Source organism: Triticum urartu, chromosome 1, assembly GCF_003073215.2.
Source record: "Triticum urartu cultivar G1812 chromosome 1, Tu2.1, whole genome shotgun sequence".
Classification (NCBI taxonomy): Eukaryota; Viridiplantae; Streptophyta; class Magnoliopsida; order Poales; family Poaceae; genus Triticum; species Triticum urartu.
In genome coordinates, this window is record NC_053022.1 from 24,700,264 (window position 1) to 24,725,275 (window position 25,012).

Sequence of the window (25,012 nt, forward strand, 5' to 3'; positions counted from 1 at the left end):
ATGGCGATGGTGTTGGACGCGTTTGCATCCTACATCGGGGACTACCTCAAGCAGGTGGTACAGGATTAGGTGGGGACGATGCTTGGCGTCTCGGGCGAGATCGACAAGTTGGGTGACAGGCTTCAGGACCTCAAGAACTTCCTCGCCGACGCCGATAGGAGAAACATCACCGACGAGACCGTCCAACTCTGGGTGGGGCAGCTCAAACGCGCCATGTATGAAGCTGCTGACATCCTTGACCCCTGCCAGCTCAAGGCCATGGAGAAGCGTGGGTCTTCCTCTGCGGATGCAGGGTGTCGCAATCCCTTACTTTTCTGTATGCGGAATCCCTTCCATGCTCGTGAGATTGGCACCCGCATCAAGGCGCTCAACCAGAGGCTTGATTCCATCAAGCAGCGCAGCGCTCCTTTCAACTTCATCAATCTTGGGTCATATGAGGATTGTCATAGCAGCAATGCCCACGCCTCTCGCCATGGTAATCCAAGCCGGGAGACGGTAGGGGACTTTGACCGGTCGGCTGTGGTTGGGGACAAGATTGAAGAAGATACACAAGCACTGGTGTCCCAGATCATGCAGACGGGAAAGGATGCCAACAATGACATCATGGTGGTCGCTATCGTAGGTGTTGGCGGGATCGGCACGACCACCCTTGCCCAGAAGGTCTTCAATGATGATGCCATCCGAGGCGGGTTCAGCAAAAAGATATGGTTGAGCGTCATCTTATCGAACTATTCTTGTGGTGCACCAGTAGACTAGGAGATGATGGGCTCATCAAAGAGAACCAAGGTGTATCTGAGGAAGAGCAACAACGAATCGAGAATGCGTTCGATGAGCTCTGCCCTCCGCCCAGTGTAGAGATTATTAATATAAAAGGGTATTTTGGCCAGCAACTCCCGAGCTGGATGATGTCCACATCAACGGTGCACCTCAACAACTTGACGACTCTATTTTTTGTGGACCTGGCTTGTTGCACACAACTTCCAAATGGGTTGTGTCAGCTCCCCTACCTGCAATTACTTCAGGTTAGTCGTGCTCCATGCATCAGGCGGATTGGGACTGGATTCTTGAAGGCTGCAGCAGCTCCATTTCCGACTTTAAATGAGATGAACTTAGCCGGAATGGTGGAGTGGGAGGAGTGGGAGTGGGAGGAGCAATTGCAAGCCATGCCCCGTTTGGAGAAGCTTCAAATCATTAATTGCAACCTGAGGCATGTTCCTCCAGGCCTTGCCTCTAACACAAGGGCTTTGAAACAATTAACTCTACAAAATGTCCGACACCTCTGCTACATTGGGAGCTTTCCTTCAGTTGTTGAGCTTACAGTGGATGGAATCCCCGAGCTAGATAAGATTACCAATCTCCCCAATCTGCAGAAGCTTACCATCACTGATTGCCCAAAGTTGACGGTGCTGGAGAGTATCCCTGTGCTCGATAGGTTGGTACTGGAGGATTACTTCATGGAAGAACTCCCAAAATACATGCGAGATATAATGCCAAGGCATCTGGAGCTACTCTGCAGGAGACGGTTGCTATCTTCATTAGCCGCAGGACAGTGTGGTCCTGAGTGGTGTAAGTTCAGCCATGTGGAGCATGTCAAGGCATATGCGCCTGATGGAGACAACCAAAGAAAATGGTACATGTTGTACACAAGAGGAGAAAACTACAAGTTGGATTCAAACATTAGCAGCTCTACCATATTTGAAGCCAGGTAAAGAATATCAAACATAGGAGCTTTTGTCTTAATTTGAGCACTCTCCTCTCACTCTTCCAGTTTATAAATTTATTTGATTTTATCTCCTGACATTTGTCCACATATACTACATGATAAGTGAATATATTTCGTAAGTTTTCTTGTTTCAGACAATGGTTGTTGAGTTGTTCTAGACACAACACTAGCTGTACGTGTGGGTTGTTTAATGGCTACTTTCTGATTTGGTTGCACTTCCTCATATATGTTGCTAAGTATTTGTCTTTCTGCGCAGGCCCTGACTATGCAGCCAAATTGGTGCTGCCACATGAATGAAAAGATGGATATCACGAAAAAAGACAAGTGTCGTGTAGGATTGGTCACATCTTTGCTAAAGACTATTTGTGTTGGGTTGGCATGTTGCTTTCTTGTTTGCAAGTTTTAACGGTTGTACATACATGATGGTTGCATCATACGGATGTGCACTGAATGTATGTTCAGGTTACATCGATGGAACTGGTAGATTCAGAAGAGAAGAATGCTCGTCCCTGAAGCCTCAACTGTGTAATGGTGCCACAGACAGCTGGCATCCACCTTGGCCCTCGTCGGTCTCGCTCTCCATGAAGCAAACTCGCTGCCATGACCTCACAAGAAAGAAGAGAGCAGAGTTGAAGTTGCCTGTATACTTATACCCATGTTGTTGCTCTTCGCAAAATCAATCGAGGGTTGAGTTGAAAGGGAAGCAACCACAATTGTTAATTAATTCAGCTAGGTGAGATTAGCAAGTTCATGACTAAACCATTCTGCCCTGTAGTCTGTAGGACCCTAATTATTTTCAGAGGGTCCACGTTAACTGTGACTAACAAGTAGTCCATGACACTAAGCTTCATCTTCTGCGAATACTAGTGTTTTGTATATTATATATACTATTGGCAGTAAGCTTTTATGCGTCGGGAGAAGAACCAGTAGTAATGTTGCAGCATGGAGACTAAAGACTATTGTCATTGCTATATATTCTTTGAGTTGCTTGTTGTAGTCTGAAGAAAGAATATGCAAACAAAATGTCTGGTCTTTTGGGGTTTTGGGCTTGGTTCACTCATGCTGATTCATGTGCTGGCTTGGTTCACTTAAGAGAAGAGCAGAGCAAATCAGAGTGTAGAAGCATTGTCAGTCTGCATTTTGCATATATAATTCTCAAACATATACTGGCATAAATCCTGTAGTAGTACTACCCAATGTTTCAAACTACACTGGCATAAAGGTGCCAGCTTTATTAGTTATGAGGCAGCTGCCTACAAATTCTACTCTCCGTGGAAAGTGAAAAATCTTGATATACTGTGTACTTAGTATAATCGTATTATCGGCAACAAGCTCTTTTGTGTTGAGAAAACAATTAAGAGTATGTTGCAAACATGATGACAGGTGTTTGGGCATGATTCATTCAATCGGATTCAGTTGCAGCCAAGGTTCAGAGAAGAGCAGAGCAGAGTTGGGGAGATGACAGTAGTATCGTGCAGTGGTGTTTTGTGACAGTGGAAGGTCAACAAATTTGGCATTGACCTGGATGGTAGAGAAGCCAGGGTTCCGTTTTGTACCTTGCTAACTGCAGAGTGATGGTTACTACTCACTCCGCCGGAGGCCAGGGAGCGTTTGGTTACTGCGTCTACCCGATGGGAGATGGTAGCTCGGGATATTTTCAACCGGTTTGGATGGCGGTCATGTAATAGGATAGGCATGTAGTGCTCCTATTTTTATTTGACAGCCGGTTGTGGCTTCATCCTTTTTGTTTAGCTCTTTTGAGCATTTGTAGTTTCCTTACTTCGAGACTTGGAGACTTGTTGCTGGATATTTTTTTAATAAGATGAGCCGTATGCATCTTTCTGATGCAGAGGCTGGGGTAAAACCCCTTTTCGAAAAAAAAACTGCAGAGTGATGGTGGTGGTGGACAGAGATGACTGCCCGTCAGGAGCTGAACCTTCTGAAGAAATCGATAGTTTAGCGCAGGTGCAAGTCTTCTAATGCATGGCTCAGACTGCAACTTGTCGTCCGTTCATGCTATGGCACTCAACGTGTTAACGTCTCTGAATTTGTCTGAATTTGGTTGGTGCCTATCACTGCCTTGAAGTTCTCAGCAGGGCTCACACTAATAGCATCATTAAATATTTGTATTGCTTCCACTAGCTAGCATGCATGATTTGGACACTCAATCTGTTCTCAACAGGGTGCATGATTGTGTACCTGATCTACTATGCTTTTATACTGGAACTTGGTATTAAACCCAAATTAAGTGTTGGCGGGTGTTGTCCTCCTCGTGCATATGGTTTGTTCCTTTACCCCTTGTGCTCATGTTTAGTTTTCGCAATATATACTACCCTGTTTGGCTCTGTTGAATGAGCATTCATACTCCATAACATGCTTCATAACCCACTTGTATCAACATCATTTCTGTATTTTTGTACCTGAAACAAATGGCTTTTTGCATTCCGGAGGGTCCCACTGTATTTATATGTACGTGAAACAAAAGTACATGCCCATTTTTGTTTACGTATTTATCCTTTTATACAACACATATAAATATGTATATTGATGAAAATTCGTGCACATATACTGTACATCTATATCTACACGTAAAAAGAAAAATTCCGGAACATTCTGCGGTGTATGAAACTATGCTTTTCGTGAATAAATAAATGAATAATAATGTTTCCTTCTGAATCAGTTTTTAGGAATTAGCACCCATGCTTGTGTGCCGGCCCTGCTTGGCTTGCTCGGCCGTGAATAATAATGTTTCCTTCTGAATCTTGATTTGTCCAGTAACAGTTTAACAGGACAAATCCAGACGAGATAAGTTTACTGATTGCCCTCACCAATTTGAATATATCAAGAAGTCAGCTGACAGGAACAATCCCAAATCAGATAGGTGACTTAAAGCATTTGGAGTCCCTGGACCTATCATACAACATATTTTCTGGTGCAATCCGATCAGGTTTGTCGGCACTAACTTCTTTGAGCCACTTGAACTTGTCATACAACAATCTATCAGGTGCACTACCATCTGGACCACAGCTTCAAACTCTTGACAATCAGATGTATATATACATCGGCAACCCTGGTCTTTGTGGTCCTCCTTTCTCCAAGAATTGTTCGGCAAATGACGGCAAAACAAAGCAGCCTTGAAGATATAAATCATATGTCATCTGTTTATCTTGTCACGAACATAGGCTTCGTGGTGGGTCTTTGGACAGTGTTCTGCACCATGCTAATGAAGAGAGCATGGCGGGATGCATACTTTCAGTTCATTGATGAGCTATATGACAAGGTTTATGTGCAAGCGGCCGTGAGGTGGGCTCGCCTCATGAAGAACACTCAAGACGATGCACCATGAACCAAGAAGTGCCCAATTCCACTGCAAGCGAATTGTTCGATACTCGCATCTACATAAGTTTTCAGTTTTCTATATTTTTGTATTGTATCTGTATTTGAAGCACTAAGTGGGTCTTTGCTGGACGCCAGTTCTATAATGGTATTTACATGTTTGTACTCTATGGAATGAAGTGTGCGGGTTTTGTTGGAAAATTTAATCCTATGTCGGGCATTGTTCGTTATGTAAGGAGAATGATATACAGCCCCCACTCTGCCTCTTTCTTATTTGTTCAGTTTTTTTTTTTTTTTTTTTGAGATTTGGAGCAGAGAACTACTCCGATAGGGCAGTACATTCAGCTAGCATCAATGGTCGTAGGCTCGCCTGATCTTCTTGCTACTGCCGCGAGGCCATGCGCCAGCGAGTTGCACTGTCGCTTAACGTGTCGGACGCTGCACGCCTCAAAACCAGCCATGGCCTTCTTGATGTCCATGATTAGGCCATAGTGGGGGGATCGTGTCTGGCCAGGTATAGGCAGTTCATAATTTGCAATGGTCTGATTATCCATCTCAAGTACTACTACTTGACCAATGAACTCCTCTGCTGTTGACTGGAGACCTCAGCACTCTTACAGCGAGGAAGGTTTCTGCAGATCGATTTGAAAACTTTGCCTTGGGAATCCCGTGGGAGAACCCCGGCTGCACTTTCTCCAGTCTCTGCCAGAAAAGCAGCATCAGTATTTATTTTAACTGTCCCTTGTGTCGGCGGAGTCCAACGTTTGTCTTTGGTTTCAGTGTTCCTAGCTGGTAGAGCAGCTTAGCTTGGTTACATCGTCAGACTGCTGAAGAGCAGGCCCTGGCGATGGGGCCCAGGTCTAAAATTTCATTGTCATATATCAGGCAAAGACAGGTGTTGTGTAATAATTTACTGTTGGGAGTCATGTATGGGCAAGATTAAAACAGTCATGTACTATGTAGCAGTTAAATAGGATATGCCATGGTACTTGATGTGTTGGCTGTCCCTCCCTATCTCGCTGTGTTGATATTTAATTTACAGTACAAGGTAAGAGCAGAGTCAAGTAATTGATTTGGCATTCACTGCATGTTGCATTTTCAGTACTGTCACAAGTCCCTGCACTTCAATTCGTGACTGCTGCATGTTGCCTGGAGGTAAATTGGGGCAAGTGCTCCTGCATTGCGTAATTTATATTATTGGCGACAAGAAAGCTTTTATGAGATCGAGAGAACAACTAGTAATGTATTGTCAGGTAGCAGCATTATGTTTGGTAAATTCAGAAACAGGTTGCTCTCTTCAGGTAACAGCAGTATGTCTTGCAAATTCAGAAACTGGGATTTTGTAACGGAGATCGAGGAGCAACACAATCCCTTTTTGTGCCACGCACACATTCAGTTTCATTTTTCAGTCTGTAGCAATATGTGTCTCACAAGAGTTGTGAACGCACACGTTCAGTTTCATTCGGGAATGCAGTTGATTGTAGCCGTTGTTAGGATATCTCGCTGTGTTGATAGTTATAGGAGAAGCGAAGAGCAGAGTAGTGGGTCCAAATTGTATATCCTTGACTAGCTTGCAGCAACCTAAAAAGTTGACAAAGATTTGGTTGTAGCAGGTGCTAGTAGCAAAGCAGAGTGTTTTTTGTGGGAGTTTTGATTTGAACCTTGCCATGTACAGTAGTTGCAGGGGAGGATGGAGCCTTAAGCCGTGGAGCGCGTGTCCTGTCCAAAGCCTACATACGGCCTGCCAAGATCCTTGAGTCCTACACACAGCAATTCAGAACTGACGAATGAAGACTTATAAAGACTATTTTGTGTGGTTTATATATAAACCCTTGAGTCTCTGTCTGCAACCTCATGGTAGAATCTGCCCTTCTCCTGCTGACCTGAATGAACCAAAGAGGTAAGCAGAACATGTATTTTTGTACCTTCTTTCCATGGTCTGTTCTCTGGCGATCTTTTAATTATAAATGAGCTTGGGTGATGTTGTCCAAGTTGGCATCTTGCTTTTCTGCAAGTCTTAGGGTGGTACTGAATGTATCTTCAGTTTAAACTTTACACCGATGGAACTGTTGTCAGAAGGAAAGAAAAAAAAAAGCATGCTCGTCCCTGTGGCCTGAACGGTGTAATGGTGCCGCGGACATATGGAGTCTACCTTGGCAACGTTGATCTGGCTCTGAAGCAAACTCACTGGCTTCGCCGACGGCCCTGCGGTCGAATACGCAAGAAAGAAGGGAGCATAGTTGAAGTTGTCTGTTTCACTGCAGCTTTATTTTGGAACTGCGGTTGAAATTGTTTTTTGAAGAAAAAAAATAGAAAATGGGCTGTCACCGGGCCTTGAACTGAAGCCCTGTGGGACAGAGGGAGTAATAATCATGTCCTAGCAAGATTGATCTTCTTAAAGCGTAGTGACTCTGTACATATCAAAGTTTGTTTGTTTGTTTGTTCGTTTGTTTGTTGTGTCATTCTCAAAAGGAAAAGTTTCCTCTTTTGTTATGGTACACTGACGGTAGCAACTGACAGCCACACTCTTAACTTGTTCAGAAAGCAGTTATTCTCACACAACTGTTAGCAATGTACTCCTTCCATAAGGAAATATAAGAGCGTTCAGGTCACTACTATTTTTTTACAGAGGGACTACGTTTTTGCAGCTAGTGCTTCCACTGTGCTGTATATACATTTGAAGTGAAAAAAGAATATTGATTTTTTTTTCGAAAAGGGGACTCCCTGACCTCTGCATCAGAACGATGCATACAGCCACATAGATAAATAAAAAAGGTTCAACAATGTCATAGAGTCTTGAAACAAAATAAAGGCGAGCTCACATAGAGCCTTGACGCTAAAACAAGAAAAGGCCATAAAGCCACAACCGGCTGGCAAAATAAAGATAGGAAAACTAATTGCCTATCCTATTACATGACCGCCATCCAAACCGGTTGAAGATATCCCGCGCTACCATCTCCCACCGGACAGATCCAGTAACCAAACGCTCCCTGGCCTCCGTCGGAGTGAGTAAGGACCACATACGGATCAGCGCCGTAGCACGGAATACAACCTGCAAAAAATGAATAGTAGTTATTCTGTTAAAAGCCAAATCATTTCTGCAGTTCCAAATTGCCCATAACAACGCACAAACTCCTACACGAATGTGTCTAGCTGTATCGGACTCTATCCCATCCAGCCACGTTCCAAATAACGACCCGACCGAACTCGGAGGAGTAATGTTAAAGGCAATTTGCACGGAGCGCCACAAAATTCTCGCCAACGGGCACTCAAAGAAGAGATGCTTGATGGTCTCATCCCGATCACAGAAACTACACCTAGTAGATCCTGTCCAATTGCGCTTAACCAAGTTGTCCTTTGTTAAAATGACCTGTTTATGGACAAACCACATAAACACTTTAATCTTCAAAGGAACTTTGACTTTCCACACATGTTTGGAGCTAGGAATGACACTCGAGTTAATAACATCGATGTACATCGACTTAATGGTAAATTGTCCAGACATAGTAAGTTTCCAACACAACTGATCGGGCTGATGATGTAGCCGGACTTCCATCAGTCTACGCACCACAGGAAGCCAAGCTTCCCATCTATCACCAACAAGCACCCTCTTAAACTGGATATTAAGGGGAATGGACTGCATAATCGTTGCCACTAGCGCATCACCGCGATGGACAATACGATACAGAGTTGGGTACTATAATGCCAATGGTGTATCACCAAGCCAAGTGTCCTCCCAGAAACGAGTATCGTTGCCATCTCCGACAATAAACTTTGTTCTATTAAAGAAGGCTGCCTTAACTCTCATAAGCCCCTTCCAAAACAGCGAATCAGTTGGTCTCACTGTCACCTGTGACGAAGTTTTGGAATGCAGATACTTGTTACGGAGAATCTGTGCCCAAGTTGCGTCAGTCTCAACTGATAGCTTATACAGCCACTTACGAAGCAGGCATGTGTTCTTGACCTCAAGATTCTCGATACCCAACCCCCCTTGATCCTTTGGTCGACAAATAACATCCCATTTGGCGAGTCTATACTTTCTCTTAAGATCATCACTCTGCCAAAAAAATCTTGATCGATAGAAGTCCAGCATTTTCCTAACCCCAACTGGAACCTCAAAGAAAGATAGTAGAAACATCGGCATAGTTGTGAGCACCGAATTAATAAGAATTAACCGGCCTCCATAAGACATAAGTTTGCCCTTCCAGCAACTAAGTTTCTTTTCGAACCGATCTTCGATGCATTTCCACTCTCTGTTCGTGAGCTTACGATGGTGAATGGGTATACCTAGGTAAATAAAAGGTAAAGCCCCTAATTCACATCCAAACAATTGCCTATAAGCTTCTTGTTCCTCCTTGGCTCTACCAAAGCAGAACAACTCGCTTTTATGAAAGTTAATCTTTAAACCGGACAATTGTTCAAATAAGCACAACACCAGCTTCATGTTTCTCGCTTTTGCCAAGTCATGCTCCATAAAGATGATTGTATGATCAGCGTACTGCAGAATGGACACACCCCCATCAACTAGGTTAGGCACCAAGCCACCTACTTGATCGCCCTTTATTCCGGCCATCAAGAATATTGATACCTTTATCCCGGATGTATGGGAAGGGTGGTTTCTCTGCAGCTGCTGCTTATTAGCTTTGCTTAATTCTAAACCACTTTCCATAAAAGAAATGTCTCTTTTTTTTTCTCGAATAATAACAGGGAGATCTCCCCGGCCGGCTCCATTCATTGAAAGAAGCCTGAACAAGACCAGGTCCGGTTACAAGGTTCAGAAAAACCAAAGGACTGCAAAGCAACCTCCACTGTGATTTAACAGAAGATACTGCTGCACAAGTTGAGGCACGATGGCGCATGGAGATTAATTAGCTCTCCACAAGTAGCAGATAACAACCAAAAGAAACATTATGAGATGAGGATAAGAAAACAACACTTATAATAATAACAATACATGTATTTATATACACGTCTTGGCAAAGATGGTGGAGTCGTCGCAGGCGAGGATCACAGAAATCGGCAATAAAAGTGAAATGACGGGCCAACTGCAAGCTAAGAGCTTGAGAGAATCACTCCACCTCACTGACAGGCAATGGAGACGAGGTGCAGTGTCCTGGAGCCCTGCTGTCCGAAATAAATGAAGAGGGAAAACTTTAAAATTAATGAAGGGAACTTTTAACATACATATAACATACTGAAAGATAAAAAATTTGTGAAATAAAAAGTACAAAATGTTATCTCTTTGAGAGCGAGCAGATGAGGACTTTACCTTTCTATTTCTACACAGTTGCAAATCTGGATGAAGATTAATAAATATATTTTGAGCGGACATGCTCAATCTTTGGCCAGCTTTCTCCATCAGGCGATTGGCAGCTCTTCTTCAAGAGTTGAGAATCCAGCACGAGTATGTGGTACAGGGAGGATGGCAAATCAGGTAAAGATGATAGATTGGGGCATCCAAGAATTTGGAGTGTACTCAGACTTGAAAAGCACTTCAAATCTGGCAAGGAACTGATTTCACAATTCCTAAATGTCAGGCAGTCGACAGATGAGAAATCTGCTGATTCTTCAAATGAAAAGGATCGCTCCTTGCAATCTTCAAGGGCGAGATATCCTGGAACTGTAAGACCTTCAGCTGAGAGCATGTGGTTGAGTATTACAGAGCTGCTAACATAGAGAGCACCGAGTTGCAACTGTGAGATGCACTTCATACTAAGATTCGGGAGATCTCCAAAATGTGCACTGCCAAGTTTCAGCGAAGACAACCCTTCAAGAAAGCACAGGTCCTGTAAACTTCGTAGTGATAAGTGTCCCAGGGAGGTTAAATGACCAATCGACAATGATGAAGAGCTTCTGCACCAATCCATCGAAAGAAAACTCAGTTGCGGCAAGTCACTACTGAAGAAATCTGCTGCAACCACACAGTGTTTTATGCTGAGCATCTCAAGGGACAATGGCATAACATCTGTTCCATGTGTCAACTCTACAGAAGGGCAGCTCCACAAAAAAAATGTTGAAAGAGTGGTAGCAGCTCGCAGCCCCCCTAATGATCTAAGGCACCAGCACGAGTCGATCTGCAAGTTATCAAGCTTTGTCAACTGTTGGAGAACATCCTGTGACGGAAGTGTAGTTAAAGTCATAATCTCTTTTAATGACAAACGTCTCAATGCAGTGAGACCAACAAGGCAAACCGCTAATGCTTCATCTGTAACGACACATGAATAAAGGTCAAGCCGACAAAGCCCTGATGGTGGAACCAGTTGTAGGCTAACGTTCCTTTTACATATGAGTCTTATCCTCTCCACATGGCAACATATCCATGCGTTGATGATATCCTCTTTCACCAATACTTCACTCCCCTCTCTTTCTAGAGCACTTTCAATGGTTTCAAGATGAGAAATATCAACATCCATCAATTTCATCAGGCGCTTCAGAGATGAATGTTCTGACAACAGTGTGTCCTTGATGTTTGATCCCGAATCCACCTCCCAGGTGGAAGAAAGCCGTGACTTCAGGTTGCATGTCATCATGGTGTTCTCCCTTTGGTCCAATTGTTTTAGCTCATCGCTGGAAATAAACATAAGCAATATGCATTTCTCAATCACTAACTCTTCAAGGCTAGCCGGAAGAGAAGGTAATGTCTTCAAGTATGGGACATTCTCGAGGCGAAGTGAGGAGCAATTCCCAAAGAGAGCGGCATTCGATGGTAGGATTTCTAAGGCACTGCAATTAACAAGTGCAAGTGATTCCAAATTCTGGAAATAAGAATCCCCGAGTAACCAGCCTGGGTATTTTGCATATCGGTAACCTTTGATAGTAAGGCCCCTTATTTGCGGTGGTGGCACCAGACCTTCCAGGGTTTCCAAATGTAATCTATCAGGAGCAGTCATGTCATTTTCTTCACTCCATTCAAGGTGCAATCTCTCGAGATGATTTTTCTGATGTAGCTTTGCTTCTAAGGCTTGATCCTTCCCAGCAACATTCTCAAGATTTGTGATCCTTAAACTGCCACCAAGGTTGTTCATGTCTTTCAGTTGTCGCAGCTCATAGCCACTCTGTTTTTTCACGCAAAATTGATCGAGATTGTGGAGTGAAATTAACTTGCCTATGTAAGGGATTTGGCCACGCCCTTCATGATATCTCAACTTACTTAAACTGAATATTTTTTCAGGAAAAGTTTCAACATTTGGACTGAATAGTAATTGCAAGTGGTAAAGAGCACACAATGATCCAGGCAATTCAGAGATCGAAGTACGGGCAACGTTCAAGTACCGAAGGTGCTTCAATTCACCAACAGATTCAGGCAGTTTGCTGCTGTTATAGAACTCCAGAATAAGTACACGTAACTTCTTCAAATTCTGCAGCACCTGCTGGAAAATATCTGTTGCATCATCTATAAGTGGTTCAATGCAGACAAAGCTACGTAAATGATGTAGCCTGCAGATAGAGTGCTTATGTTGCTTCAAACTCTTAACACAAACAGATAGATGTCGAACAGTGTGTGGTATTGTTGCCATCTTATCATCTTCTAATCTGAAGCAGACTTCTTTAGACAATGACTCTGCCAAATCATGAACGAGGTCATGCATAACATACCAGTGCATAACTTCGTCACCTCTGTAAACGGGTTGAAAGAATGAAACTGAGAGCATCTCATCAAAGCAGTCCCTCCCAATATCTTCCGTTCTCTTGTTCACATTGCACGAATCAATAAGTCCCTCTCCTACCCACATGCAAACCAACTTATCCCTTTTATAGCAGTGGCCTTTTGGGTGTAAACTGCAATACAGGAAACACCTCTGCAGACTTGGATCTAACTTCTCGTAACTCCACAAAAGTGCTCTACTGGGATCACTTAAGTTGTCAATCCTTAAAGCATCTTCCCATGCTGCCTTATCCTTTTTCCTGCTCAGCCGTGAACCCACAGTTTTTGCTGCCAGAGGAGATCTTCCAAGTCTTTTAGCAAGCTTTTCTGCAATAGTTTCTAGCTGCTCACGCACCCTCTGGTCACCGATTGCTGCACCAGAAAAGGCATGGTCCTTGAAGAGTGCTAAGATATCAGTGTTTTCCATTTCTTTCATAATAATAATTTCCTTACAGTAAAGAGCAGCTGGAAGTGTCTTGGATCGAGAAGTTACCAAAACTTTGCTTCCTGTGTGTCGAGAAACTAGAGGAGCCAGTAGTTGCTCCCAGTCCTCATTGCTCTTTTTTTCGAACCAGACATCATCCAGCACAAGCAGGAATCTCTTTGATTTTTCCAGCATGTCCCTCAATATGCATTGGAGAGTATCAAGATTATCAACAGGAGGGCATTGCCCTCCTTTTGCTGATTCAATAATCAACCGTGTATGGCCAATTACATCAAGTTTGCGTGAGATGCAAACCCACATCCTGACCTGAAAATGTTCTTTTATCCTCTCGTCATTGTAAACATATTGCGCCAAGGTGGATTTTCCCATGCCTCCAAGTCCAACAATGGCTAGACCAGAAAACCTACTTGTATCAGACTCAACAGCAACCGGCTTGGTAAGAAGACCTATAATATCAACGCGGTCCTTGTCGCGGCCAAACACTTTCTGAGGGGCCATTGATGTGGCCACTCGAATAGCAGCTGCTGGCACTGAGGAGGCCACAACAGGTAAGCAAAGTAGTTCCCGGAGGCCCTTGGCTTCCGCAAGGATGACCTTCAGTTCCTTCAGCTGCTCGAGTAGCTTTTTGTTCTTTGGGCGCAGATTGGACAGCCTGCTCGACACAATATGCACATGCTTCATAATAGTACCACTAGAAGATGCATGTTCTATCAAAGAATCCTTCCCCTTCTCTGCTTCGCGCTTGAGGATGTTGTACTCATGCTCATCTAGCAGGTCCTCAGCTTTACAGAAGGCGTCTTTGAGCTGCTGGACCCAGTTGTTCAACATTGGCCTGTGAGGGCTCCTGTTAGCTGCTTCAACCAGTAGAGCGAACTGTGGCATGATGTTGGTCTCCAGTTCATGGAGCTCACTCACCATGTCCACACCAAGACACCTTGCGGGGTCAGCTAGCAGCTTCTTCAAGATCGGTGATACCACCAACTGTAAGCCAGCCCGTACACCAGCCACAGCCAATGCCACTTCCGCCATTGAAAGCACACCGTGGTATTGAGGGGGGTGTATCTTTTTTTTTGTGTTTCTTGGAAGTAGAAAGGCACGGTGGGAAAATTGGGATTTTTTGAGGAATGAAAATCAGGAATATAACAGAGCAAATATGGGAAATAGGTAAAATTACTCTGAAGGCAGATTGTGTTTGTGTGTGTATTCACAGAATCTTCAATTTGGTTGGTGGTTGGTGGAGAAGATGAAAAAATGATGCAAAGAAGTGTATCTGGAGGGGACACTGAGACAGAATGAATGGGTGAAGACACTAAACCGTAGGGTGAATACGGAGAAGTAAACAATAGCTAACTCTAAAGATTCCTCAAAAAAGAAAAAGATGGCTTCTGGAGTGTAAATCAAAGGTTCAAGACAGCAATAGATGGGAAACCTGCATGAGCGAAAACAGGGAGATAAATCAGTGAACATACAGCAAACAGAGCCGCTGCAAGCTGATTCTTCTTCCTGCTTTTGTGCAAGTTAATAGTATATTTGAAGAAGAAAACAGCAAGAAAGGCATAGAGCTTACGCTGATGATGGGTGAAGGATGATGAAGGTAGCTAGCGATTGCAGGAGCAGGTGCGGTGATGAAGGGGGATGAGAAATTGCGGGAGAGGCGAATTGGAGGCAACACAAGACCGATGGGAAAACGGGAGCATGAGCTCTAATGATGGCCCCTGGAGTGAAAATCAAAGGTTTTTGATAGCAATAGTTGAAAAACCTGCAGGAGTAAAAAACAGGGAAATAAATCAGAGAGTTGCATCATAGAACACACTGTAAACAGTGCCGCTGCACACTGATTCTTCTTCTTGCCTTTGGAAAGTAGATGTATTTGAAGAAGAATACTAACAGGGAGAAGGAAGAAAACAAAGGGCAGCGAGCTTACACAGATGATGAGCTGCAGGATGACCAAGGCAGCGAGCGATCGCTAGAGCCGGTGTGATGATGAAGGGGAATGGGAGGTTGCGGGAGAGGCGAATTGGAGGCAGCACTAGACCATAAGAGAAATAGGACGCAAGACTCTCCAATGAGGGTCAACAAGACATGAATGGATCTGATCCAGCTAGTCGCAATTTTTAATTTGAGCTGAGCCCAACTTGCTGAAAAATTAACCGGTACCCACTGTCTGTAGCGCACTCACTAATCAAACGGTGATTAAAATACATGAAGTGGCCGCCTTAGGTATAATTAATAAAAAGAAAGTGCCCATCCACTCATGTTTTTTAACAATGAAACGGTAGGTCACCTTACCTGCTTCTCATTATTTGTTTTTTTCTTTCTTTTCCATTATCATGACAGGCCCTTTTGTGATTTCCAGGAAGCATCGCTCCAGTTATGAAAGGTATGACAAATAATAAATTTACTAGTAGAACGCCCGTGCGTTGCAACGGGCTGCATCGGCGACTTCTTTTTTTCTTTCTTCCATCCATCAACTAAAAATGTTCCTTGAGGTGATACGTGGATGGACAAATTTACAATCATACGAAAATATCAATGGTTTAAAATATAGTTATCAAAAAAATAATTCTACAACACATCCGACATTAAGGTTATGGTATCTGACAGATAGGGAACAAACACAATGATGACTTACCATCAAATCTCATTTATATTTCAGAACATGTTTTTCCTACCAATGTGTGCAAGATCTCTCTCCCAATTCCCCCTTCCCTCGCTCCCTCGCTCTCTCCCCCTCTCTCTCGCGCACTCTCTCCCGATCTCAGGTGTGTTGCCTTCTCAAGAAGGCTCCAATGCTCTAGTAGCGGTCTAATGAGCTGGTCGTCATTATTCGGTGGTGATAACAACGATGAGGAGGAACACCGCAAGATGTTGCTGATGTTCTTAATCTCTCCATGATGTCATCAAGAGGGCTTCAACCAAGAACCATAATTTGATTGACTACCCACAAAAAATAGAACTATTCTTTACAACTTTCTGAAAAGCTAAATATAATTCAAAAAAAATTATGAAGAGAGGTTAGTAAATAAAAATACAAGTCATGACTAAAATATTAAAGTGAGAAAATTATTATTTTTTACCTCATAACAGATATTGTGGCATACTATCTTTCAATATTCCTTATTTAGTGCCAATGTAAATTCCATACATTAAATGTCTAGATCATCTGAAATGGCCATGAAATTACAAAGTGGGAAGGTGGAACAACATTTACACAAGTATAGCATGCAAAATCAGCAACTTATGTGTATAGTCTACAGCTTCATCAGGGCAAGTAAAAAAAATCAGTCCGGCCTATAAATTGTACATAAAAAACTGCAGTTAAACCAATGGACAATTGGAATGGATGTTGCCTACAATCGCTGTGACAACAGGCTCACCAGCAAGGTTGCACTTGTAGATCATCATTTTCTGTGCAAGGGATATCTTCTCAACTGAAATCTCCATTCCAAAATCACCTCTGGCCATGAAGTAATTGGTTTCCCACAAAGTGTCATCAAAGTTTACAATGCCCTCTTGGTTTCAACCTACCAATTCAAGAAAGAATAACAACATAGCCGACATGGTCACGGGCAAGCACGTATGTTTATAGGCACAGTAGATTTAGTCAACACAGCAGTTGAACGAAGCTAAGTAATCTGAACAATTTTACAAGTACCAAGAAATAAAACTTACCACAGGAGATGCAAGAAATAAAATTAGGCAAAACTTGTTCAACAAATTATGCTAAGGCTTTTGTGAACCAAGTGTATTCATTAAGGAAAGCACATAGAAGAGAACCAATTATGTATTTTTTGACTATATAACACATAATAGACTATAATGTTTTTTTACAAACAGGAGTAGATGTGAAACATGTCCTCGGAGAGACAAAGAGTTCATGGGTTCCAGAATCAAGTGTGTATATTAACAAAAAGTTGGACGTTATAACAGTAAGTTGTCGAGTGTGTATATTAACAAAAAGTTGGACGACATAACAGTAAGGCAACTCAATGAAAGGAAGGAACATCATCTGTGGTTGCCCTGGTACTTAACTGACATGCAAAAACATTTCATCAGTGCAGAGAGTATCAGAAGTTCAGGAAGGAAAGGAAAAAAACATTAACAAAGCTCGATAACATTACCATCATAATAACACAAAACAAGGATATTTGAATCAGATTTGTAATTCAAGCCCAAAAATGTATATACTATAATAATAACGCAACCATCAAGTCTTTAGTTAATTCATAAAGAGCTGATTGTTTTTAAATGTTTCAGTCCGCTGCTTCTGTATAACAGTTAAAGAACATAAAGAACCACTGCCAACAAATTTCAGTTAACTAACCGACGAATGGATACATATCAAAACAACTAAATCTATAAGTAATGTAGACTAACAAATAAGCATGACCATGAGTGCTTCACTGATTGCAGAAAATCAATACCTAGATAAGGTTAAGGATTCAGGCCAAAAATGCATACTACACTGATAACACACTACCAAAAAAATCAGCAAGGTTCAGAATTCAGGCCCAAAAAAGGTATACTATACTAATAATAAGTAACCAGGAATTCTCGATTTGCTTCACAATTCAGGCCCAAAATACATATTGTACCAATAACACACAACCATCAAGTCTCAGTTCATTTACTTAAGAATTGATTATATTTCAATGATTCCATCTCCTGCTATTCTTTAGCAGTTAAAACCAGGCTTCACCATGAAAATAGAAAAGATACCTAGTTCAGTCGCTCGTAGCTTTGGAGCATGCTTAATCAGTTTGTTCCTCATGAACCACATATCAGCGCACACATACAGACACACACGCGATGTGCTCAGCACCTCATGCTGCTAATCACTATGTCGTATGGACACACATGTATCATTGCCACTCAATGGTTTACCCTGAAAGAAGTAGGAACAACACAAATCAGAGATGATCAGGTTCAGTAGAATGGACGGATAGGCAGAAAAAAATTACCGTGCAGCCAAAAGTATACATCTTCCAGCTTTCAATTTTGGAAAGCTTAAAAATAGATATAATGTCATTTTTGTTTCGAAAGTATACATTAATGCGGTTGAAAAACAGGTCCTCTCTCTGTTTAAACAAATAGATATAGATTCATTTTCCATTCCAAAAGTATACATTAACATGGTTGAAAAACAGATCACATCACCCCAGCTGTTAAAAGTCAATTAATCTTTTTAGTAAACAAAAATTATACTCCGTATTTCAGAATTTGGAGACAAGGCTAACTTTCCGTCTACTAAACCGACCAAGAAGAAATTCAACTCAGCCATGAGAGCTTTAAAAAAAAAGGATTTTAGTGTGATCTTACCGAAAAAGGCTTTCGGCCCGCTTTATATATAAAGCATCAATCAACAAGCACCCAGTACAAACACACGCCCGCCACCGCAACACATGCACACACCCAGGGCAGGATACATAGGTGCTGAGCGCAGCAACACCACCCCTAGCACTACCCACACAGAGATGAAGCTACATATGACGAACCATGTGTTCCAAGGCGGCGCCTTCAGGAAGGGAACGACACCGGATCGCCGCCACCGCCCGATCCAAAGATCAGAGTTTCCCCCGGAACCGCATGACAGGCAATGAGAGCCGCGACGACGCCTTCAAGAAAGGAACGATCTTCGCCGCTGCCGGTCCGTTCGAAGATAGAACAGGTTTTCACCTCGGCCAACACTCATCGCCACCGAACGCCACACCCCGGACACCACGCTGCCCACACGGCCATGGTGACCGGGCAGCACCAAGGCACGGGCTCTGCCCACAAGCACCGCGCTACCACCACCAGGGCCGCCGCCCTAGCATCCAAGACCTCGACACCACCTCACCCGAGACACATCGCACCCCAAAGGAACGACACCGGATCGCCGCAACCGCTCGATCCAAAGGTCACTCCTGCTGCACCGTGCACGAGACGAGATCCGTCTAGCCGTGTCGGGCGCGGGACGAGCTCGATCCTGCAACACCGGGACGCGAGACGAGCGGGGAGAGGGGAAGTCCCGGCGGCGCGCGGGTGGAGTCGCCCCTCGAGTCGCCAGAGGAGGGTGACGCGGGGGTGTTTTTTCACTCTAGTGTGATCTTTGGTATTTCAGCTTCAACCGAAGCTAGCCACCATTCACAGTTAGACAATGTAAATCCAAATTTTAGATGGTTTTTCGTTTAAACTGAAGATATAACAGCCTATGCACTGCCACAATTGATGAACACAAAAATAATGTTCAATTAATTACTTAACGGCAGATAATCAGTGTACCACTACATGGTACCATAATAATTAATTAATTTGCAGCAATTCTAGACATCATTAACTCTTAGACACTGTAAAAGCAAATTGCAGATATATTTTTAGTTTAACCCGAGGCTACAACCTTATACGCACTACCACATTCGATGAACGCCACAACAATGTTCAGCACTACCACATGTAATCTGAATCTCCCCTGAACTTTTCAGTTTGACCACCCCCAGGCATATAATTGCAGCCTAACAAAGACGACATTGCTCCATGGGAGACTCATAGATTCAACTCGACCAAAGAATAAGATTTAATAATGGATTCAAATAATTAAGATGAAGATATTGTCCTGTGGCCCAAGAGAAAAGATATGTTTGGTAATTGGAAACGTGTGTAGATACCTTGATGGAGCGGTCTTGTTCAAAGGCTAGGGAGGCCTTGGAGAAGACCACCTTCCGGGTGAGCAACTTCTGCTGGGACTACACGTTGGCGCCCAAGTCCCTAAGGTTGCCAATGCTCCTTTGGGTTTGAAAACCTTCTCTTCACAGAATTATAGATCAATTTCTGAATTCTGGAGGACTGTACATAACGCATACTTCATCTGGAAAAATAAAACTAACTATAATGAAAGCATCAATTGCAGTTGAAAAAATAGTGCTAAAGAAAAAGGAAAGCTTGTGGCTGCTAATTGATTGCAGCGTATGTACCAAACAAATTACAATGCACTAACACAACATGCGAATTTAAAGAACTCCCTATAGTGGATTCAACCACCCTGAACGAATGATATTATATATCAAGGGCATGAGTAATGCAGGTTTATATTTGTAACCAAATAAAGTAAAGAGTACATATTAACCAATGGAATTAACTGAAGCAATTAAATAAATTTGAGACGGTGACTACAAAGCATGAATACAATGAGAAACTACACAAATTCAATCTAACCATGTGTTAGTAGATTAGATGCTGCAAAAGGTTGTACAACCTTATGGGACACAAGCAGCCAAGTTAAACTAACTGAGGGATGAACTTACTCAATGAATCAACCACTTTGTTCTTGCCCCTGGCCTTATCAAACTTATACACAAGCAAATCTTGCATAGTTGGAGAAAATGAATATTCAAGATCGAGAAGAACATCTAGAAGCTCTCGTGCATCAATCTCATTAAGTTAGTTGATTGGTTCCCTTACAAAGAAGCAAGGGAACTTGTAGTTGTACTGTTGTAGCATCTCCCCCTTCAATCCTGAAACTTGTAAAACAAAGAGCTGAACTATTTTGCCCCTTGAAGGATCAAATATAATGTATTTGAAGTTAGTAGGTTAAATAAAAAAGTTTATAGAAAATAAGATCAATCTATTTATTAAACAAAGCAAGCTACAAATGCAAACAGTGTGGCAGACTTAGATCACTTCATGTACCAAATATTAACTGAAATTTTATGGCATAAACCACAAACTTCCTGTATTGTAATGGATCACACACCAAAGAACTTACATTGTAATTAATTTTATCCTGCAAAATATTGTTGAGCAATCTTAATTTCATCACAACACAAACTGCATCTAGTTTTGCTGAAGGATAGTTACAAAAAGTATGGAAAAGCTTCCAAGCTAACGGTCCGTCAAAATAACCTTCAGTAAAGTGTATGTATGGAAGTATCTAAATAGTCCACCAAAATCAAAATGCTCCAGAAAATGGATCCTACAGCTAATCTAGTGCGAAGACCATTGAGGTGTTGTTAGTTTTCCTAAATCACGAGAACCATCTTGATAAGGAAATGACACCTGTTTGGAAGATAATTATATCATAGTAGAGGTACTCGAACCCTGGGTGTTCATTTTGTTCCAGCCCTACTCAGATTTGTGCTAGTTCTAAAATAGTTAGAGATGCACAATGACAATGGGCACTAACCTGGGCCAGTGACCTAAGAATTTGGAGCGAAGATTACTATTTTTTCGCGCAACACACCCTCTGTTGGCGGTTAAAATACCTCATGTCTGGGCTCGTAGTTGAACTTCTTACTGTAATTCTTACTGTGCATCTTCCTTTTGAACATTTGTTCCAATGAACCTGCAAACCTGCATCCAAAACAATCGATCTCACGACTGGCCATAATAATAAAAACAATCCACATGACCTTGCAAGCAAGAATATAGATGTAATTGATCAAAAATGAGGGAGATGGAATTTGTGTAAGTTCTGCACCTGTTCTAAGATCTCAGGTTGTAGTCGGCGGTGTAGGGGAGCAGTGATGTCGTGGCCGCACCATGGGGCTAGTCCTTGGTGTATGGGAGTTGTGCCATCAAGGCCGCACTGTTGGGGTAGTCCTTGATGTAGGGGAGCAGCTTCATCAGGGTCGCACTTGCCATCAGAGGGAGATGGAGCATCAGTGTGGTGATGGAGTAATGCATTTCTTTTATCTGGTTGCTGCATTTCACCAATGTACCTTTGAAAAGATTGAACAGATTATCTTCCACCTAAAAGTAACATGGCCATCTTCATGAGACTGTCTACGCACATGGATGCAAATAGAAGATAATTGATGTCTTTGTACCAGAAAGATGTAAATTGAATATTCGATGTGTGACTGATTGCTACATTTTTCAGTTGATGAGATACAATATTCAGTTAAGATACACTCCATCCGTCCCAAAATAACTTATTTTGGGTTGGAGGGAGTATATCATAACTACATTCCTATCATGCACTGAAGCTTCAAATTGTATTTACTTGAGACATCCAAGATAGAAAAAATATAAGAGGAAAAATAAATAAAGGTTCATGCATGAACAAAACCTCCAGTGCTTTCACCCAGGAAAAAAGCAAACGCACGGGGTTTTTACTGGAAACTAAAGTTTATCGACAAGAGAGGAAATTCTATAGCAGAGGAAAGGAGAAGGCATTGGAATCACAGATAATATGTGCTAATCCAACCAATACGATCAGTTGAAACTAATAAAAAAAGAGTAAAGGAGTAGGCATTTGCATCACAAACCTTCTCTGATGATGCAGAAGTTGCAGCGCTAGGGCCGGCTGCACATCTGAAGCCCATCTCACCGTAGCACCTACGCCTCCTGTGCACCTCCTCCTTCCTGCTCGCGCCGCCGGGAGGGTGCCACACGCGTGCCGCCGTTTTCGTGTGACCCCGCCGCCAGCCAGCCTCCGGCGAGCGCCACCGCGTCGGTGAGTCCCTCCCCGTTCCTTCCTTCCTCCTCCCATCTCCTCATCTCTCCCATCTGTCCTATGATTCCTCGTCGCGCCGTTGATGCAGGACGCGGCCGCCGCCGGATCTTCAACGCGCACGGGAGCCACAAACCGCCCCCTGTCCAAATCAAGCTCCAGTCCCGCTCCCCCCTCCCCCGGGTATAGCACGGCGGCTGAATCCAAGGCACGGCGGCTGAATCGAGCTCCAGTCCCGCTCCCCCTCCCTCGGGCTCCTAATTGAGGTTAGGGTTGCGAGCTCCAGTCCCGCTCCCCCTCCCGCCGGCTGAATCCAACATGGGCCTGCGGCGATGGAGAGGAGGGCGTTGGTGACGGCCATGGCTGGATCCGGCGACCGCAGCCTCCTCCAAGGTCGGGCTAGTGGGGGCTCGGGGCACAGGCGACTGGCGAGCGAGAGGGGTGGGAGCTCAAGAGCTGAGGAGAAGGCGACGATGCGAGCGGCGGTGGCGGACAGAAACCCTATTTGGTGTGGGTCGAGAGGTGGATGAGGGCCGGTTTTTTGGGTGCGTACGTGGGTTGGGGTGGGAGTTGGGACGGAAAAAAACCTGGGAGGTGGGAGTTGTCCCTGGTTAACCTACGAAATTTCAGGACGAAAATAAACCAGCGGAGGTGGGACGAAAATTGACCGGCGGAGACTACCAACTGCTCCATTAGGAATAGAGTTGATCTCATATGCCTTCAATATACAGGATATATATGGCAATTGACAATAGCAAATGGGCAATATGATGTGCACTAAAGGAAAAACAATGAAGACCGATTATGACATCGCGAAACAGAGAGGAAGTGGGTGATAAGACATGTTACAATAAATTCGAGGCATTACCGTCGATCATTCGAGAACCAAGCAATCACACGAGTACGACACCGAGATTTGTTAACGAGGTTCACTGATATGGCTACATCCCCGGGGCCTGACTACGGGCGCTCCTCCCATGACACCGTCATAATACCGCACCCGGTCGCCCTGGACACCGGCACATGCCGCCGGCTTCCCCTGCGTTCCGGTGCTATTATGTTGGCATAGGTTACATCGTGTGTCTACCCCCGCTATATATGAGAGGCCCAGAATACAAGTGTCCTACTAGGACACGACTCCATATCCTATGTAAACACAATACAACTACAAGTTCAACTGTAACCTACCTTGTACACTATATTCGACACAACTCCAACAAACTCCACCTTGGCGAATATTATCCACCACCTTGAATTCGTCAATGCGTCAAACTTCCATGTACATTGGACTTGAGCTTATCCCATGAGTATCGCTGCTACTCCAAAGACTCCATGTGACTCCACCTGCAACTTGTAGTTCCTTCTTTTCTTGACCATAGTCAACACTCGAGCGAAATTAAGTTCCACATTACTCTAGTTTGTGCTCCCAACTTCCAGAGTATCAGTCCAACGCCATCACACACCGATCACTGACCTACCTGAAAGTGAACAACTGACATATTGGGTGTCACACATAAGAGTTACCTGAACTCAACATCACCGCTCCTTTCTTGACCGCCTGTCTGAAACTTGAAGGAATTTCACCGTTGCTTGTAGTCATCCCGAGTCAAATTCACAGTTGTCTCACCACATGTATGACCACCAGAGCCCTAGTCCGTCTCCATGCACCGTGCATACCGCACGCCTCGCCGCTATTACTGCGTCGAGCCTCCGCTGTCCCGGTCGAGCCTCAAGGGTCGTGAACCCACACCACTCAACCCCCACTACAGAGTACCACCGATCATCACCAACCGATGACGAGTTTCACACTTCCATCAGACCACTGGGCTCCCGTCCAAATTACGTGTCACTCGCTTTTTCCCGTTGCTGAATAGGCTTCGATTCCCTGGATCCTTACATCGTAGCCCCTCAATCCAGCTTCACCTTCAACATGACTCCTTGGTAGATGATCAGTCCACCCTCGCGCCCCGTCGACTTCAAGCTCCCATGTGTACACCGTCTTGAATCAACCCCGCGCCAGTCTTGTCGAAGCCACACAAGCCCTCAAGCCTGCGCCACGTGTTTCCACGCCTAGAAGTCGGTCACCATCGGCATCACGCTCCTATGTGGTCGTCGCCGATCCCACCATCGTCTTCTGTACCAACCGACTTACGTCGATCCCGTCAGACCGCCCAGTCCGACCCAGCCGAACTCGTTCGACTGTATGACACGCTCAAGGCTCCCAGATCGTCTTCCGCAAATTTTCATCCATCACGTAATAATTCCATCTTAGCTGACCTGACTTCCTGCAACACTTTCAAGCATCACTATTGTGCCATCAAAACTTTCACCCTTGTCTGTCATAACCCAAGGTTTTCAGTTCCGTGAACTTCTCCACCTCAAACCTGGTACCCGTTGGCGCCATGGTTTTCATATGACTGACCCTGTGAAAAA

General features: G+C 43.7%; 1 protein-coding gene, 1 long non-coding RNA gene and 2 pseudogenes across 6 annotated transcripts; 2 read left to right on the plus strand and 2 right to left on the minus strand.

Annotated features, from left to right (window-relative positions):
* Window positions 1-3,523, plus strand: LOC125543969 (annotated as a pseudogene).
* A 93-nt stretch (window positions 3,524-3,616) lies between these two features.
* Window positions 3,617-5,069, plus strand: LOC125532612 (annotated as a pseudogene).
* Window positions 5,070-9,895: 4,826 nt separating this feature from the next.
* LOC125543941 (putative disease resistance protein At3g14460) lies at window positions 9,896-15,231 on the minus strand. Of its 3 annotated transcripts, none has more exons than XM_048707448.1 (4): window positions 15,074-15,231; window positions 14,717-14,908; window positions 10,329-14,578; window positions 9,896-10,180 (listed from the first exon to the last, which is right to left on the minus strand). In XM_048707448.1, exon 3 carries the CDS (start codon window positions 14,176-14,178, stop codon window positions 10,366-10,368), a length of 3,813 nt encoding a protein of 1,270 aa, XP_048563405.1. In that variant the 5' UTR covers window positions 14,179-14,578; window positions 14,717-14,908; window positions 15,074-15,231; the 3' UTR covers window positions 9,896-10,180; window positions 10,329-10,365. The 3 variants fall into 3 exon arrangements, with proteins under 3 accessions (XP_048563405.1, XP_048563406.1, XP_048563413.1); XM_048707449.1 differs by having other exon boundaries at window positions 9,896-10,183; XM_048707456.1 differs by lacking the exons at window positions 14,717-14,908; window positions 15,074-15,231 and having other exon boundaries at window positions 10,329-13,981; window positions 14,065-14,194.
* A 960-nt stretch (window positions 15,232-16,191) lies between these two features.
* Window positions 16,192-21,873, minus strand: LOC125543976. Of its 3 annotated transcripts, XR_007299188.1 has the most exons (5): window positions 21,605-21,873; window positions 21,311-21,477; window positions 20,433-20,559; window positions 19,797-19,996; window positions 16,192-18,034 (listed from the first exon to the last, which is right to left on the minus strand). It is a non-coding gene; the product is annotated as an uncharacterized LOC125543976 (long non-coding RNA). The 3 variants fall into 3 exon arrangements; XR_007299185.1 differs by lacking the exon at window positions 20,433-20,559 and having other exon boundaries at window positions 21,605-21,867; XR_007299187.1 differs by lacking the exon at window positions 20,433-20,559 and having other exon boundaries at window positions 16,192-16,673; window positions 21,605-21,865.
* Between the last annotated feature and the right edge of the window lie 3,139 nt (window positions 21,874-25,012).